Genomic DNA, 16,044 nt, shown 5'->3' on the forward strand with positions numbered 1-16,044 from the left:
CCTCACCGTGGCTCGCGCCCCTCCCTCCGCAGGCCCGGGGCCAACTCAGGGAGAGGACAAATTAGCAAAAGGCAGAGCTGTCCCCGGGGAGGGGCCAGGACAGAAGGGCACGCGGGGGAGGGGCGCGGGCAGGCAGGGGTATTTTTAACCGGGGGCAGCGGCTCCAGTTGCAGGGTCGGCCCCACCCCGAGCACAGCCCGGTCGGCCCCGCACCCGACCCGACGCGGCCTCAGCTGTCCCCGTCCCCGCCCTCCGCCCCCAGCGCGGGGCCGAGATTCCCCGGTCTGCGACAGCTGCGAGCGGACCCTGCCGGCCGCCCAGCACACCGCAGCCCACCCGCCTGTCGCGCCGCCGTCCGGCTCCTGGCCGGCAGCCTCCCCGCCTCTGTCCTAGCGGCTCCGGGCGTCCCGGCAGGGCGCGGGGAACGTGGCCTCCCGGCCCGGGCTTGCTGCGTGACCTTGGGTAAGTCCCTGCCCCTCTCAGCCGTGGGCCCCCAGTTCGTGCAGCGAGCTACTGTGGGAGCCCAGCTTTCTCTGACGTTTCGGAGGTTCTGGAGCCGGGAACCTCAGCGAGGTGGGCATCCCTACCCTCTCCACCACACTCTATGCTCACCCACCTGGGAGCGCCCATGTGCCGCTTTACCCAGGAGGGGGCGGCAGAGGCTGCGAGCAGGACAGCAGGCCCACCCAGGACCTGGAGATCCTGTCTCCCGAGCTGCAGTAAGTGGGGGTGTGGCGGGTGGAGGGGCGCTGCTGAGGTCCCTAGCTCAGGGCTTTCCACTCGCCTTCGGGGTCCCCACCCCAGCAGTTGCTACAGCCCTTATAGGACATGCACCCAGCATTTTGCTGGGGAAGCAGCCCATAGCTTTCCTAGGCTCCTAGGGTCCACGACCGGAAAAAGGTTAAGAATTACTGATTTAATCTGACCCCCCTCTCACCCGCAGTTTACAAATAAGGAAAACTGGGACCCCAGAGGGGTATGACTTGCCTGAGCTGCCTCACCTGGTGAGTCAGGGCTGGAACCAGTGTACACGGATCCAACCTTGACTCAGCCCTTCATGGCAGGTGTTTGCCCTGTAAAGAACTGTGACTTTTGCAGACCAGCCGCTGCTGCAGGAGGGGGCTCTTCAGGCCCAGTTTTGGGGATTAAAGAAGCTGAGTTGATGGACAAGTAGGGATTAAGCAGGCAAGGAGGTGGGAGGAGGGTATTCCAAGCAGAAAGAACAGCACCAGCAAAGTCCAGAAAGTTATGGAGCACGTGCCAATAAGGGGAACTGCAAGTTCTTTGTGCCTGGAACAGAGGAGCAGGGAACTGGGAGAGGAAAGATGCACTGAGAGGCAGCAAAGGTCAGCTCTCCCCACAGAGCCCGCTGGCCCGACCCACCGACCCACTTCCCTTCACAAACCTTCCACCCACCAACAGATGAATGGGTAAGCAAAATGTGGCACATACACACGGTGGAGGATTATTTAGTCTTAAGAAGGAATGAATACTGAATGTAAATACATTAAATATGCTACAATATGGATGAACCTTGAAAAACCTACGCTGAGTGAAAGAAGTCAGGCACAAAAGGCCACATATTGTAGTCCATTTACGTGAAATGTCTAGAATAGGCAAGTCCATAGAGTCAGGCACCGGGGAAGGGAGAAATGGGCTCAGGGATTTATCTGGGGGTGATGAAAGTGTTCTGCAACTAGGGCGAGGTGCTGGTTGCACAGCACTGTGAATGTACTAAGTGCCGTTAAATTGTGCACTTTAAGATGGTTAATTTTGTGTTATGTGAATTTTACCTCAGTATTAATCATTTATTAATAATAATAATTTAATAACAATTTGGAAACTGTGGTGGCGTAGTGGTTAAGTGCTACAGCTGCTAACCAAGAGGTTGGCAGTTTGAGTCCGCTAGGCGCTCCTTGGAAACTCTATGGGGCAGTTCTACTTTGTCCTATAGAGTCGATATAAGTTGGAATCAACTTGACAGCAGTGGGTTTTTTGAGTTTAGTTATGTATGTTTAGACTCTTTGGAAACACATAAACTATTACTGTCATTTCTTCTGGGAAGAGAAACCAGATAGCTGATAGTCAGGAGAAGGAGACTCTTAGGTTCAGAATTCAAAATGTATGTGTGAATATATTATCTATTTGAAAAACTAAGTAAAAATACTTTTTAGTCCTTGTCTTGGCTCTTACTGTCCTCAATCCCCAGGCTTTCTTAACCTATGCCCCTAGGGAGCCACTCACAAAGCAGGAAGGGGATCTTGTCCAGACTCCTGCCATCTGACTGGGAGATTTCTCCTCCAGCCTTCTCCACCTCCTGTTCCAGCCCCTCCCCAAGCCTCCTCTTGCCTTCCTGTGAGTGGCAGTCCCTTCTTCCGGAGACATCCACGGCCCGCATCTGAGCATCCATTCACTCCAGATACTGCCGTAAGATCTTTTGCACATTAACTCACTCAAATCTCACAACACCCACTTTAGTGTAATACCCATTTTACAGATGAGGCAAGGGTGACACAGGGAGACAGATGAAGTAACATGCTGAGTTTATGTCTGGCTCCAGAAAGCAAGTGTTCATTGCTTCTCTAAACTGTCTTTCCAAGGATATCCTTCCCCTGCCTTCCGTGGGCAAACTGGACATTGTTCAAGGCCCAGTTGAAATACCACCTCCTCTGGGAAGACTCCCTTGCCCCCCATGAACAAGAAATTCACTCTTTTGGGTTCCCATTGTGGTTTTTTTTTGGGGGGGGGGGTTGTATTATAATACTACATCAGCTCAGGGCGGGGACCATGTTTTATTCCTAAACAGACTTGGCCTTGAGGCATTTCTAGCCTGACTGTAGAGCTGTTTTCCATTTGAGCATTTTTTTTTTTTTTAAATAGGTTCCAGGCCTCTCCTATGGACTGTATACACTTCATTTAATTCCATCCCTGCTGCCGTCATCCATAGGTGATAGATGTTTTAGAGGAGAAATTGAGGTTCAGGACAATGATAACTGGCCTACATCACACCAATGGGCAGGGGCACAGGCCTGACCCTGGCAGATCCCTGTTCCCATCAACCCCCTCCCAACCCCTGCCCTGGGTCAAGGAGCCAGGCCAGGGCCTAAGCACAGTTGGTGTCCTGTGGACACGAGTTTATTTGAAGGGACCGGGACCAGAGTGGGTACAAGATGCAGGCTGGGAGAAAGGGGCAGGGGGCATGGGCAGTACTGCCAGCCTGAGGCCAACAAGACAGGACAGGAGGCCCCGGGCCACAGCCAGGGGAGCATCGGGTCAGCAGACAAGCTGCTCTTCGCTGTGCCAAGCATCAGGGCCCAGGGCATAGCGGAGGCTCTGGGAGGACTGGACAGAGAAGGACAGAGCAAGGCTCAGAGCAGAAGCCTGCCTGGGGACAAGCTCACACAGCTAGGGGGGCCCATGTGCCCCTCCTCCCGTCCTGCCATTCCCCATTCTTGCCCCCGGCCCACAGCCCCTGTTCCCGCTTACTATGGAGGGCATAGGTGCCTGGCTCCAGGTGCAGCTGAGGGGGCAGGACAATGATGAAGCCCCCATCCCAGGGGTCTTCGGCCACTGAGAGACAAGTGTGGGAGGAAGGGTGATGCCACACAGGGGTTGGAGAGGAGCACTTGAATGAGACAGGCAAGGGGGGCGTGGGGCGGCGGTGGCACGGAGGCAAACCACAAAGGGAGCAATGGGGTGGTGAGAGCCCAGGGCCCCGGGGCAGGGAGACCGGGGCCTCTGGGCAGCCCCTCTGAGCGCCCCCATGGTGGGGGCGCCGCTCCCGTGTCCAGGCCCAGTGGGATGGCTCCTTTGCCATGACCTGGGAGGAGGCAAGTGGGTGGTCAGTGGGGTGGCAGGCCTAGCCTCTTTCTCCCACTCAGGGATGCTGCTGGGCCGCACCTCCTCGCAGCACTGACGGCTCACGGCAGCCCGGAAGCCCATCCGGGCCCACAGCTTGTCCCTCTGGTGCAAGAAGTCTGCCACCCAAGGACGCCAATCTTCACCAAGTGCCCATGGGAAAATCTCACACTTGGGGTCCTCCAGGTCCTCTTCCATGTCATTTGCAAGGTACCTGATCACAGGGGCATGGGGCCAGGGAGCAGAGGCCATAGCATCTGTCCTGTCCCATCCTACAACTCCCAGCAAGTCTCTCCACCACCTCCCCAACTCACAGTGCCAAGAACAGGTTGCTGTGGGTGTATTCGCTGAGCTGCAGGCTGGCACGCTGGAAGTAAACCAGCACCATGGCCAGGAGATACTGCAGAGAAAGGGGTGAGGGTTAGATGTCAGTGGGGAGGACTAGGGGCCAGGACCTTTGTACCCAAGGAAATTTTGGTGGGTGGAAGAAAAGACTGCTCCTCCTACCAGAGCAAAACGAAAAACCAAACCCGTGCCATCAGAGTCGATTCTGACTCATGACAACTGCATGTGTTACAGAGTAGAACCGCTCCATAGAGTTTTCTTGGCTGTAATCTTTACGGAAGCAGGTTGCCAGGCCTTTCTTCCACAGTGCTGCTGCACGGGTTCAAACCACCAACCTTTAGGTTAGCAGTTGAGTGTAAACCATTTGCACCACCCAGGGACCTTTCATCAGCCCAGGGGTCCCCAATAAAGTAGCAGAATTCAACCTTGTCCCCAAGTGAGCCCCCGCCTCTACCTGCACTCTGCCCCCCTCACCTTATCCGAGATCTGGAAACAGGGGTCTCTGGAGAGGAATTGCTGGATGAAACTATCCTCTGGAGGTGAAAAGGAGAAACAGTGGTCCCAGGTTACTCCCCAAGACAAAAGTGGCATCAGGGCGCCAAAGCCCAAGGTTCCACTGGCACCACCCCCTCCAACCTGCCAAACCTGGGCCACCTGAGAGCGGAAGTGGTAGGTCTAGGTCCCACCCTTCACATTTGTTTTCAAACTTGGCCCCTACAGCCCCTCCCATGCCAGCCAAATAAACTCACCCAGAAGGTTGAGGAAGGTGTGGAGCTCCTGGTGCCGGCGGGAAAGGAGAGACCCACTGCCCCCTCTTGGACAGCTCCAGCCTCCCAGTTTCACCTGGGTGGCTACCACAGGGACAGTGGCAGGGTCTTGGGTGGCACTCATCTCATAGGGGGTAGGGGTGGGGTGGGGTGGGGTGGGGCAGGGTGACCTGTAGGGAAAGCAGCCCCAGGACTCAGCACCTGTCCCCTGTTCCCCCACAAGTCAAGGGGGGTGAAGCGTGCAGGACAGGAGACCTCAAGAAGGTGGAAGTATGGGTGTGGCAACTTGGGGCCTCAGAACAGAAGGTAGCTGGGAACCATGTGGGGTGGGGGAGCCAGAAAAGAAACAAAGTTCCAAGAGGTGACAACACCCTACTCGCTTGGCACGCCAGGCCAGGTCTGGGGAGTAGTAACTGTAGCCAGGAGCACCACTGTGGCTCACTAATTGCCGGAAGCTGTGCTAAATGGTTTACCCATTATCTTATCCAGGAAGGCAAGTACAATGTTAGACCCATTCTGCAAACGGGGAAACTGAGGCATGGAGCTCTCACAGCCAGTTAAAGGTGGAGCCTGTTTGACTCCAAAAGTCCAAGAGTTTAACTGCTCCTGGCCCCCAACTCTCAACCCCCAAGCCCGCACCAGAGCGGCAGAGTTGAAAGGGTCACCGACTCCTGAATTCACACATGTGGAAACTGAGGCCCAAAGAAAGGAAAGATACTAGACTAGCACTTGGATTAAGGCTAGGTGAGGCCGCCTCCAGCATTTCAAGCTACTTTCCTAAATCCTCCATCACCGCTGGAGAGAGACGTCAACTAAAGGGCTCAGGCGACGGTACCCCCCACCACCGCGGGGTCAACAATGGGACCTCCACCTAGGCCCCTACAGCCCGCCCCACCTCCTGTCCCCAGAGGCCTTACCTGAGCTCAGCAATGACCTACAGCATAACTCCTAGACCGCGACCCCCTTGGGTTAAATAGCCCCAGAGCTGCCCCGCCTCGTCCAGGCCCTCCGCCAATCAGCCCCTGCTTAGGGAGCGGGTAGGGCTTGTCGTCACCATCCACCACTACCTGCCAGTGAAGCCAGTCACCTGCGGCTTTACCACCTACGAAGCGGTGCGTGCAGGCCAGCTGGACCCCAAGGCCTGAAGGCCGCAGGGCGGGTAGGGAGCCCAGGCGGGACCCCTCCCCGGCCTTTGCTTACGCAGAGCCAAGGTGCTGAGCGGGGAATGAGGCCCGGGCTTTAGGCGGATGTTTAATTCACTGATTGTGCTTTGCTGAGGCGGGGGCGCTGGGTGTGTCTGTGTTTGTTTTAGGATCAAAAAACAAAACACCTGTGGCTGCGGAGTTGATTCCGATTCATGGCGACCCCTTGTGTCACAGAGTAGAACTGCTCCATAGGGTTTTCTTGGCTGCAGCCTTTCCCACTGACGCGGAAGGGTTCAAACCACCAACCTTTAGGTTAGTAACGGAGCGCCAACCGCTTGAACCACCCAGGGATCTCTTTTATTTTGATGCAGGAACCCGAAAGCCTGAGAGCAAGAGAGCTCATTGTCTTTGGGTTGCGATTGCTAAAGGCCACATCCTCCTCCGAAGCCCTCTGGGATCTTGGGGCTGGCACCCCAAGGTGGGAGAGTAGGCCTCCACCACAGGACCACCAGCCTTCCCCCCAGGTACCTACAGTCTTTTCGTCCTCACTGGCGCATTTTGTTCTCACATCCATCCTATGGGGCAGTCATGGTCTGCGTTACCTCACATATTCAACAGGGGACTTTTAAAATATGTATTTAATAGAAATGGAGGCCCTGAGAGGAGTTCACCACTTGTACTCAAAATCCTGCAGGAAATGTGAGCTAAGCCAGGTGGGTGATGAGGGCAGGGCCAGGTCCCCAGGTCCCCAGGCCCCAGAGGCAGGCTTCTTCCTGTGACACAAACTGCCCATCGCCAGTGGGATACCTGGCACCCATGGAGGCCTGCTTTATCCCATCTCTGTTCCCCTCCTCAGGCCTTGGCCCAAGCTGCCCAGTGTGGATTTTCACCCCTGGGTATTGCCCCTCCTTTTGTGTCTGGTGTAGTGGTTAAGAGCTACAGCTGCTAACCAAAGGGTCGGCAGTTCGAATCCACCAGGCACTCCTCGGAAACCCTATGGGGGCAATTCTGCTGTGTCCTATAGGGTCACTATAAGTTGGAGTCGACTTGATGGCAATGGGTTTTGCATTTTGTGTCTTGTGTCTTGTTGCCTCTCTGCCTCTCTGAGTCCCCCAGTCTCTGAATCCCTCAAACTCTCTGGATCTGTTGGGGTCTCTCTGTGTCCCACTGTACCTGTGGGTCTCTCAGTCTCCCTGAGTCTCTCAGTCTCGCTGCATCTCTGGCTCTCTCCAGATCTCCCTGGGTATCTCTGAAATTCTGGGCCTCAGAGTCTCTGGGTGTCTCTGAGTCTTTTGGTATCTCTGGGTCCCTCTGGGTTTCTGAGTCTCTCAGAATTCCTGGGTCTTGATAGTCTCCGTATCTCTGAGTTTCTTGGTGTTGCTGGGTCTCTCTAAGTCTCTGGGACTCTAAGTCTCTGGGTCTCATGGTCCCTCTGGTTCTGGGTGTGTCTGCATCCCTCTGGGCCTCTCTGGGTCTCCCAGTCTCAGTGTCCCTTGGTCTCTGGGTGTCTCAGTCTCTCTAGGTCTCTCTGGGTCTCTCTGACTCTCTTGATGTCTTTGGGCACCTGTGTCTCTCTGGGTTTCTTAGTCTGGTTGTCTGTGTCTCTCTGGGTCTCTTGAGGTCTCTAAGTTTGAAGATGTCTAGGTCTGAAGGTCTCTGGGTCTTTCTAGGTCTCTTGGTCTCCCTGAGTGTCTTAATCTCGGTCTCTGGGTCTCTGGGGGTCTCTAGGTCTGGGTCTGTCTGGATCTCCTTAGTCTCTGTGTCTTGGTCTACCTCCTGGCCCCCATCTGTGTTCCCTGAGGCCATCAAGGCCTTCTCTGACCACCTGGTCTTCATCAAGGCATCTGTTTTGCTCCCATGTGGCTCTCCATCATCTGTTTGTTGTCGGCCTCCCCCAGAATGGTCAGTCTGTGAACATAGCAGCCTCCACGGCCAGCTCTAAACACAGGTACATGGTGCTTACTAAAGAGGCCATACATGACTCAGTGCATTTGTTCTTCACAGTAACCCTGTGAAGTGGCTATTATTAGTAGCCTCGTTTTAAAAAAAAAAAAACACAATAAACCACAGAGTTTTGGTTGTTTCCGAAGAGGTGAAGTCACTTGCTGCCAACAGCTAGTAAGTGGAAAGCTGAGTTTCGACCAGGCCGACCTGCTTGGGCCTCGTGCTGACGTGTAAGCCAGGTGGCCTGGCTGTCTGGTCCAACAATGTCCCCGGACAAAGCCTGACATAGGAAGGTGCTCAGTAAAATGTGAATGAATCCCCTGGACCAGCTATCTTCACCCTCTTCCTCCTCCCCACCATAAATAAGTCTAGAGATCAATAAGGGGTTACAAAAATAAACAGCCTGTGAGTGGGCACATCGCCTTAACCCTGGGTGGGCTCCAGGCCCATTCCCTTCAGTGCCAGCCCCCTGCTGCTCAGAAATCTAACACTCTCCACATTGGGAAGAATTTTTTTTAAAACTTTTTATTTTGAAAGAATTTTAGACAGATGCAGATGTCGCCTAAAAAAAAAAAGCAAAGAAATTTTCCATGTGCCCTTCACCCAGCTTCCCCCAGTGTTAACATCTCACATAACCACAGTACGATTATCAGACCCAGGAAACTGGTAATGATACCACTAAACCACAGGCTTTATTCAGAATTCCCCATCTCTACCCGCATTCATTTTAGGGTTTGTTTGTTTGTTTCTAGTTCTACCCATTTTATCACATGCATAGATTTGTGTAACCACCACCTCAATCAGAATACAAAAGTGTCCCATCACCTCAAAGAAACTCGCTCCTCTATCCCTACCCACCTGTCTTAGTCATCTAGTGCTGCTATAACAGAAATACCACAAGTGGATTGCTTCAGCAAAGAGAAATTTATTCTCTCACAGTCTAGCAGGCTAGAAGTCCAAATTCAGGGCATCAGCTCTAGGGCACATCTTTCTCTCTGTCGCTCTGGAGGAAGGTCTTTGTCGTCAATCTTCCCCTAGACTAGGAGTTTCTCTGTGCAGGAATCTCAGGTCCAAAGGACACGGTTTGCAACCGGCACTGCTTTTTTGGTCATATGAGGTCCCCACTCTTTGCTTGGTTCCCTTTCCTTTTATCTCTTGTAAGGTAAAACCTGGTGCAGGCCACACTCCAGGGAAACTCCGTTTACATTGGATCAGAGATGTGATCTTAGTAAGGGTGTTACAATCCCACCCTAATCCTCTTTAACATAAAATTGTAATCACAAAATGGAAGACCACCACACGATACTGGGAATCATGGCCTAATCAAGTTGACACATATTTTGGGGGGACACAATTCAATCCATGATGCCACCCCTGCCCCTAGCAACCACTACTCTGTTGTCCAGCTTGATAATTTTGTCATTTCAAGAATGCTATATAGATGGAATTATACAGTATATGACCTTTTGTGACTGGCTTTTTTTCACTCAATATAATGACTTTGAGATCCATCCAGGTTGTTGTATGTATCAATAGTTCATTCCTTTTTATTAACCAATTGCTGTAGAGTTGACTTTGACTCATAGTGACCCAAGGTGTGTCAGAGTAGACCTGTGCTCTATAGGGTTTTCAATGAGTGATTTTTCGGGAGGTAGATTGCCAGGCCTTTCTTCCAAGGTGCCTTTGGGTGGACTAAAACCTTCAACTTTTTGTTTAGCAGCCTAGTGCATTAACCGTTTGCCCCACCCAGGGACTCCTTTCCTTTTTATGACTGAGTAGCATTTGGTGGCTTGGATGTACCACAGTTTTCATTTTCTTGCTGAAGGACTCTTGAGTTATTTCCAGTTTGGGGCTTCAGCAAATAAAGCTGCTATGAACATTTGTGTACAGGTTTTCATATGGATGTGTTTTAATTTTTCTAAGGTCGTATGATAATAATGTGTTTAACTTTATAAGAAACTGCCAAACCATTTTTCAGAGTGGTTATTTTGTATTGTGTTTTTTTTATTATTATTATTTTAGCCCTCCTTTTTTTTTTTTAATAGGTTAAAAAAAAAGAACAAAGAAGAAATTGATGCATTTGAATTGTGGTATTGGCGAAGAATATTGAATATACCGTGGACTGCTAGAAGAATGAACAAATCTGTCTTAGAGGATGTACAACTAGAATGCTCCTTAGAAGCAAGGATGGCGAGACTTTGTCTCTTATACTTTGGTTGTGCTATCAGAAGGGACCAGTCCCTGGAAAAGGACATCATGCTTTGTGAAGTAGAGGGTTAGCAAAAAAGAGGAAGACCCTTAACAAGATGGATTGACACAGTAGCTGCAACAATGGCCTCAAACAAAGCAACGAGGGTGTAGGACCCGACCATATTTCATTCTGTTATAATAAGGTCGCACGTGAGTCAGAGCTGACTTAACGGCAGCTAACAAGGATAGGTGTGCAGTGGTATCTGACAAGGGCTTTAGTGTCCATTTCCCTAATGGCTAATAATATTGAGCATCTGTTGTGTGTCAGCTTGGCTGGGCCACAATTCTGGTTTGGCAGTTATGATGTACTTTGACAGTTATATGATGATATGATCACTTCATGATGAGATTTGATATAATATGATCACCTCCATGATGGGATCTGCTATGAGTAGCCAGTCAGTTGAAAGGGAGTTTCCTTGGGGGTGTGGCCTGCATCCAACAATATAAGTGGACTTTTCAGCAAGGCTCATGGGCTTTTGCTCACTCGGGATCCACTGAATAGCTGGCTCCTATTCATCTGACCTCCAGTTCTTGCGACTGGAGCTAGCAGTTACCTGCAGTCTCCCCTGCCAGTCTTGGGATTCCTCCATCTTTGAAACCTGTAAGCAAGAGCCCTGCTGTCTGACCTGCCGAACTTGGGTTCACCAGCCCCTGTGACTGTGAGGCAGGAGGAGCCTCTATCCTAACCATGGACTTGGGATATTCCAGCCTCTACGATCGAATGACCCATTTCCTTGATATAAATCTCTCTGTGTATATATTTATACACTTAACTGGTTTTGCTTCTCTAGAGAACCCAGCCTAAGACAGCATCTTTTCATGTGTTTATTTTCCATTCACATATTTCTTTGGTGAAGTGTGTTTGAGTTTTTGCCTGCAGTTTTTTAATTGGATTGTTCGTTTTCTTACTGTTGGGCCTAGAGCATTCTTTACATATTCTGGATACAAGTCCTTTGTCAGATATATGATTTGCAAATATCTTCTACCAAACTGTAGCTCGTGTTTTCATTCTCTTAACAGTGTCTTTCACAGAGCAAAAGATTTTAACTTTGAGGACATGCCATTTATCAATAGTTTTGGTATAGATTGTGAAAAGGATTTCAAAGGCAGGGTTTCTCCCATCCCTGAAGGCCTATTACCCCAGAGAGAGGACAAAAACCAGGCAATGAAGAGAGGCAGCCAAGAGCAGGTCACTGTCGGAAAAGGGCCAGAGGCGTGGGACTTCCAAGCTGCCCTAGCTGGACACATATGAGGCCACGCTATGGCAGAGAGGCCTGGCGGGGAGGAGGAAGGTGGGGAAAATGAGCAGGTAAGTCTGGAGTGTGGATGGGTGAAGGTTGCCCTAGAACACTGGCCCAGGAGGCAAAAGACAGCGAATGTTCCAGGCCTGGTTCTTGGCCCCTTGCCACTGCTCATGCTCCCCAAAATTGCTCCCTGAATTTCCTCATCTAAATCCAAAGGCTCCTCCCGGCCCTGACTGCTCTTCACAATCCACCCTTGTATCTCCAGCTGCCCTTTCAACATCTGCACTTGAATTCTCAAAACCACCAGCTGCTGTTCAGTTGACTCCAACTCATGGCAACCTCACGTGTATCAGAGTGGAACTGTGCTCCACAGAGTTTGTGATGGCTGATTTCTCAGAAGCAGATAAAAAAAAACCCAAAAACCAAACCCAGTGCCATCAAGTCGATTCCGACTCATAGCAACCCTGTAGGACAGAGTAGAACTGCCCTATAGAGTTTCCAAGGAGCGCCTGGCTGATTCGAACTGCCGACCCTTTGGTTAGCAGCCATAGCACTTAACCACTACACCACCAGGGTTTCCAGGAAGTAGATCACTAGGCCTTTAATCTGAGGTGCCTCTGGGTGGACTCGAGCCTCCAAACTTTCGGTTAGCAGCCCAGGATTTTAACTGTTTGCCCCACCCAAGGACTCCCCCGGATTCTCAGGCACCTCTAACTTGTTATCTGCCCTATGAACCTGCACCTTCCCGGTCTACTTACCAATAAAAATAACCTGTTGCCGTCCAGTGGATTCCAAGTCATAGCAACCCTAGAGGACAGAGTAGAACTGCTCCATAGGGCTTCCAAGGAGTGGCTAGTAGATTCGAACTGCCAACCTTTTGGTTATCAGCTGAGCTCTTAACTACTGTGCCACCAGGGCTCCACTTACCAATAGTTGCTAAAAAAACAAAAAAACCTACAACGAGGAGTCTTTTTTTTTTCTCCTAATGGCTAGTATGTATGTAACAGAACATTTGCCATTTCAACATTGGTCACATGTACAGTTCAGGGACACCAACTGTGTTCTTCGTGTTGGTCAACCACCACCGCCCATTTCCAAATGTTTCCATCCCCTTAACGGACCCTCAGTGTCTCCTGCGAGTGGTTTTTTTACGTAAACTTTATTTCGGCATAGCAGCCATTCAGAAAAGTGTGCAGATCAGAAATGAGCAGCTTGATGAATTGTCAGAACGCACCTGTGTAACCAGCACCCAATTCAAGAAACAACATTACCCGTCCTTCCTGTCTCAGTGGCCTCATCCTGCCCCTCCCCCCAAAGTTAACACAATATTCTGGCTCTAGCCTGTCATCACAGGTTCCATTTGCCTGTTTTCAAACGTTATGTAAATAGAATCCCACAGTAGGTCCACTTTTGGGTGAGATTCAGTCATGCTATTGCTTGCTCTTTGTTCTCCCTGCTGGGCTGTGTTCCCTTGAGTAAATATTTGGGAGTATTGCTACCTTCTTCTCATCCCCAACATCCAACTTATCACGAAGTATCGTGGCTTCTAGCTCCAAAGTGTCTCCCTAATCCATGCCCTCCTCTCCTCCCCACAGCTTCTCCCCAGTCCACGCTGCACCATCTACAGCCTGGGTGACAGCAATGATCCCTAGACAGTCTCCCCACATCCTTCTGCTCTCTGCCACCTCTAATGGTTCTTCCCCCCAAACACTGAATGACCTTTTTAAAATAGTTCTTTGAATAAAATTTTTTTCCGGTTGTCGTCAAGTTGATTTTTGGAACTACATCTCCAGGCCTTTCTTCCAAAGCACCTCTGGGTGGACTCAAACTTGCAACCTTTTGGTTAGCAGGCAAATGTGTTAACTATTTGCACCAACCAGGGACTCCTTTTAATAAAATACAAAAAATACAAGCTCCTTAACCGTGGTGCTTACTTATCATGGTCTGGCATCGTGCTTCCTTGTTTACTTCTTGTCCTTTTTTCCCTCTAGAAGGTCAGTGCCTCCAGAACAGGGATTTTGTCAGCCTTACTCATCCTCGAACCTCCAGCCATGGTTCAGGGCCTGGTACGTAGTTGTATCGCTCATATTTGTTGAGTGAATAAATAGCTTGCATGCCTGGCACAATAGGTCCTGGCTCACTTCTCCAGCCACATCCCTGGCCCTGCCCCTCCACCACCGCCCTCCAGGTCCCACCAGTTCTCTCAATTCTGTTAATCCCATTCCTTCTTGCCCCAGGGTTTCATACATGCTAGGCCCTCCCTACAGGACCTCTCCTGGTGTCCTTCCTTTGAGGAGGAGTCTACTTCCAGCCCCATGTTATGCTTAGCCATGTGACTTGGCTTTACCAATGGAATTTGAGCAGAAATGGTGTATGCCACATTAGAGCATATGAGTTAAAAGCCATTGCTCTTTTGCACCTGCCCTGAGCCTGGTGTGTCCCAGGTGGGGGCAGCGTCTGGCCTGGGTTCTGGAATAAGAAATGGAGTCAAAGCTGAACCGTAAAGGGCAGGTAATATGAACAGGAAATAAACTTTTGTTTTTGAGAGCCACTGAGATTTTTGGGTTGTTTCTTATTGGATTCCTACTTGGGGCTGTAACAAATCGCTGCTAACTTAACGACTTAAGACAACACGAATTTACTATGTTACAGCATAAACACATGCTGGAGGTCAGAACTCCAAAATGGTTATCACTGCGCTAAAATCAAGGTGTTGGCAGGGCTGTTCCTTTCTGGAGGCTCCAGGGAGCATCTGTTTTCTTCCCTTTTCCACCTTCCTGAGGCTGCCTGCGTGCCTTGGCTCATGATCCCCTTCCACCTTCAAAGCCAAAATGGCTGATCAAGTCTTTCTCACACTGTGTCACTCTGACATGGACTCTTCTGCTTCCCTCATCCATATTTAAGGACCCTTGTGACTACAATGGGCCCACCTGAATAATCCAGGATAATCGCCCTATTTTAAGGTCAGCTGATTAGTAACCTTAATCCTACCTGTCACTTTAACTCCCTTTCGTCATATAACAGTATATTTACATCCCACAATAATCACAGCATAATCTATACTATGCTAATTAATACGCCACCAGATGCTGTTTTTAGAGTTACACCTAAAACCATACCCCCACGTGTCTGTCAGTTTGTTGTACCGTGGGGGCTTGCGTGTTGCTATGACACTGGAAGCTATGCCACAGGTATTCAGATACCAGCAGGGTCACCCGTGGCAGACAGGGTTCAGCTGAGCTCCCAGACTTCTAACCATTCACAGTTTCAAAAGCACTTCTACATTTTAGGTATCTGTTAGAGCAGCACCCCACTCTCTGGGTACCAAACTCTGTCTTAGTCATCTAGTGCTGCTATAACAGAAATACAAGTGGATGGCTTTAACAAAGGGAAGTTTTTTTTTTTTCTCAAAGTCTAGTAGGCAAGAAGTCCAAATTCAGGGTATTGGCTTCAGGGGAAGGCTTTCTCTGTCGGCTCTGGAGGAAGGTCTTTCTCATCCATCTTCCCCTGGACTAGGGGCTTCTCCGCACAGGAACCCTGAGTCCAAAGGACGTGCTCAGCTACCGGTGCTTCTTTCTTCGTGGTATGAGGTCCACAGCTCTCTGCTTGCTCCCCAGGGAAACTCCCTTTACATTGGATCAGGGATGTGACCTGAGCAATGTTGTTACATCCCACCCTAATCCTCTTTAAGCAAAGGCAGAGATCATGACTCAACAACACATAGGAAAATCATAAAATGGAGGACAACCACACATGGCCTAACCAAGTTGACACATATTTTGGGGGGACACAATTCAATCCATTACAGACATGTTCAAAGTAAGTGAATGAGGCAATGTTCTGTTGTGATCCGTAAGGTTTTCACTGGCTAACTTCCAGAAGTAGATCACCAAGCCCTTCTTAGTCTGGAAGCTCTGCTGAAACCTGTCCACCATGGGTAACCCTGCTGGTATTTGAAATACGTGGCATAGCTTCTGGCATCACAGCAACACACAGGCCACCACCGCACAACAAACTGACAGGTGGTAACTAGAGACAAAGAGGATGACTACATAATTAATTAAAAAATATATCTCAATTTAAAAGTTTTACTCTTAATAATAAAGTCAAAAAGCAATAAAGACACATAAGTACATATATACCAAAAATTGATAGAACAAGGCAAAACAGATAAATTATAATCGTATTGGTAGATTTGATGGTACATGCAGAAAAATAAACTAGCAAGGATATAAAAAAAATGAAGAATATGATTAACAAACTTGACCTTGTGGATAAACACGGAGCACTGCACCCAACAAATACAGAGTAGGTGTTGTTTTCAAACATCACAGAACATTTTCAAAAAAAGTTGATCAAATTCTTGGCCATTAAGCAACTCAACAAATTTCAAATAATTAAAAAAAAATTTTTTTTCTGTTTTATGTTAAACATTCCAACGAACAGATAAATAGAAAAAAATCTTAGGTATTTGAAATAAAGAAATGT

At 49.7% G+C, this 16,044-nt stretch overlaps 1 protein-coding gene and 1 long non-coding RNA gene across 3 annotated transcripts in view; both read right to left on the reverse strand.

Annotated features, from left to right (window-relative positions):
- Nucleotides 1-3,397: 3,397 nt before the first annotated feature.
- SPDYC (speedy/RINGO cell cycle regulator family member C) lies at nt 3,398-5,096 on the reverse strand. Its single transcript, XM_064288923.1, has 5 exons — nt 4,953-5,096; nt 4,678-4,736; nt 4,173-4,258; nt 3,901-4,072; nt 3,398-3,820 (listed from the first exon to the last, which is right to left on the reverse strand). The coding sequence occupies exons 1-5, from the start codon at nt 5,092-5,094 to the stop codon at nt 3,398-3,400; spliced, it is 882 nt and encodes a 293-aa protein (XP_064144993.1). The 5' UTR covers nt 5,095-5,096.
- A 7,442-nt stretch (nt 5,097-12,538) lies between these two features.
- LOC111753183 (uncharacterized) overlaps nt 12,539-16,044 on the reverse strand; it is a 53,905-nt gene continuing 50,399 nt past the window's right edge. For both annotated transcript variants that reach the window (XR_010322407.1, XR_010322406.1), the window contains exon 5: nt 12,539-15,585. This is a non-coding gene — a long non-coding RNA (uncharacterized LOC111753183). The remainder of the gene's footprint in view (nt 15,586-16,044) is intronic.

Source organism: Loxodonta africana, chromosome 7 (assembly GCF_030014295.1).
Source record: "Loxodonta africana isolate mLoxAfr1 chromosome 7, mLoxAfr1.hap2, whole genome shotgun sequence".
Classification (NCBI taxonomy): domain Eukaryota; kingdom Metazoa; phylum Chordata; class Mammalia; order Proboscidea; family Elephantidae; genus Loxodonta; species Loxodonta africana.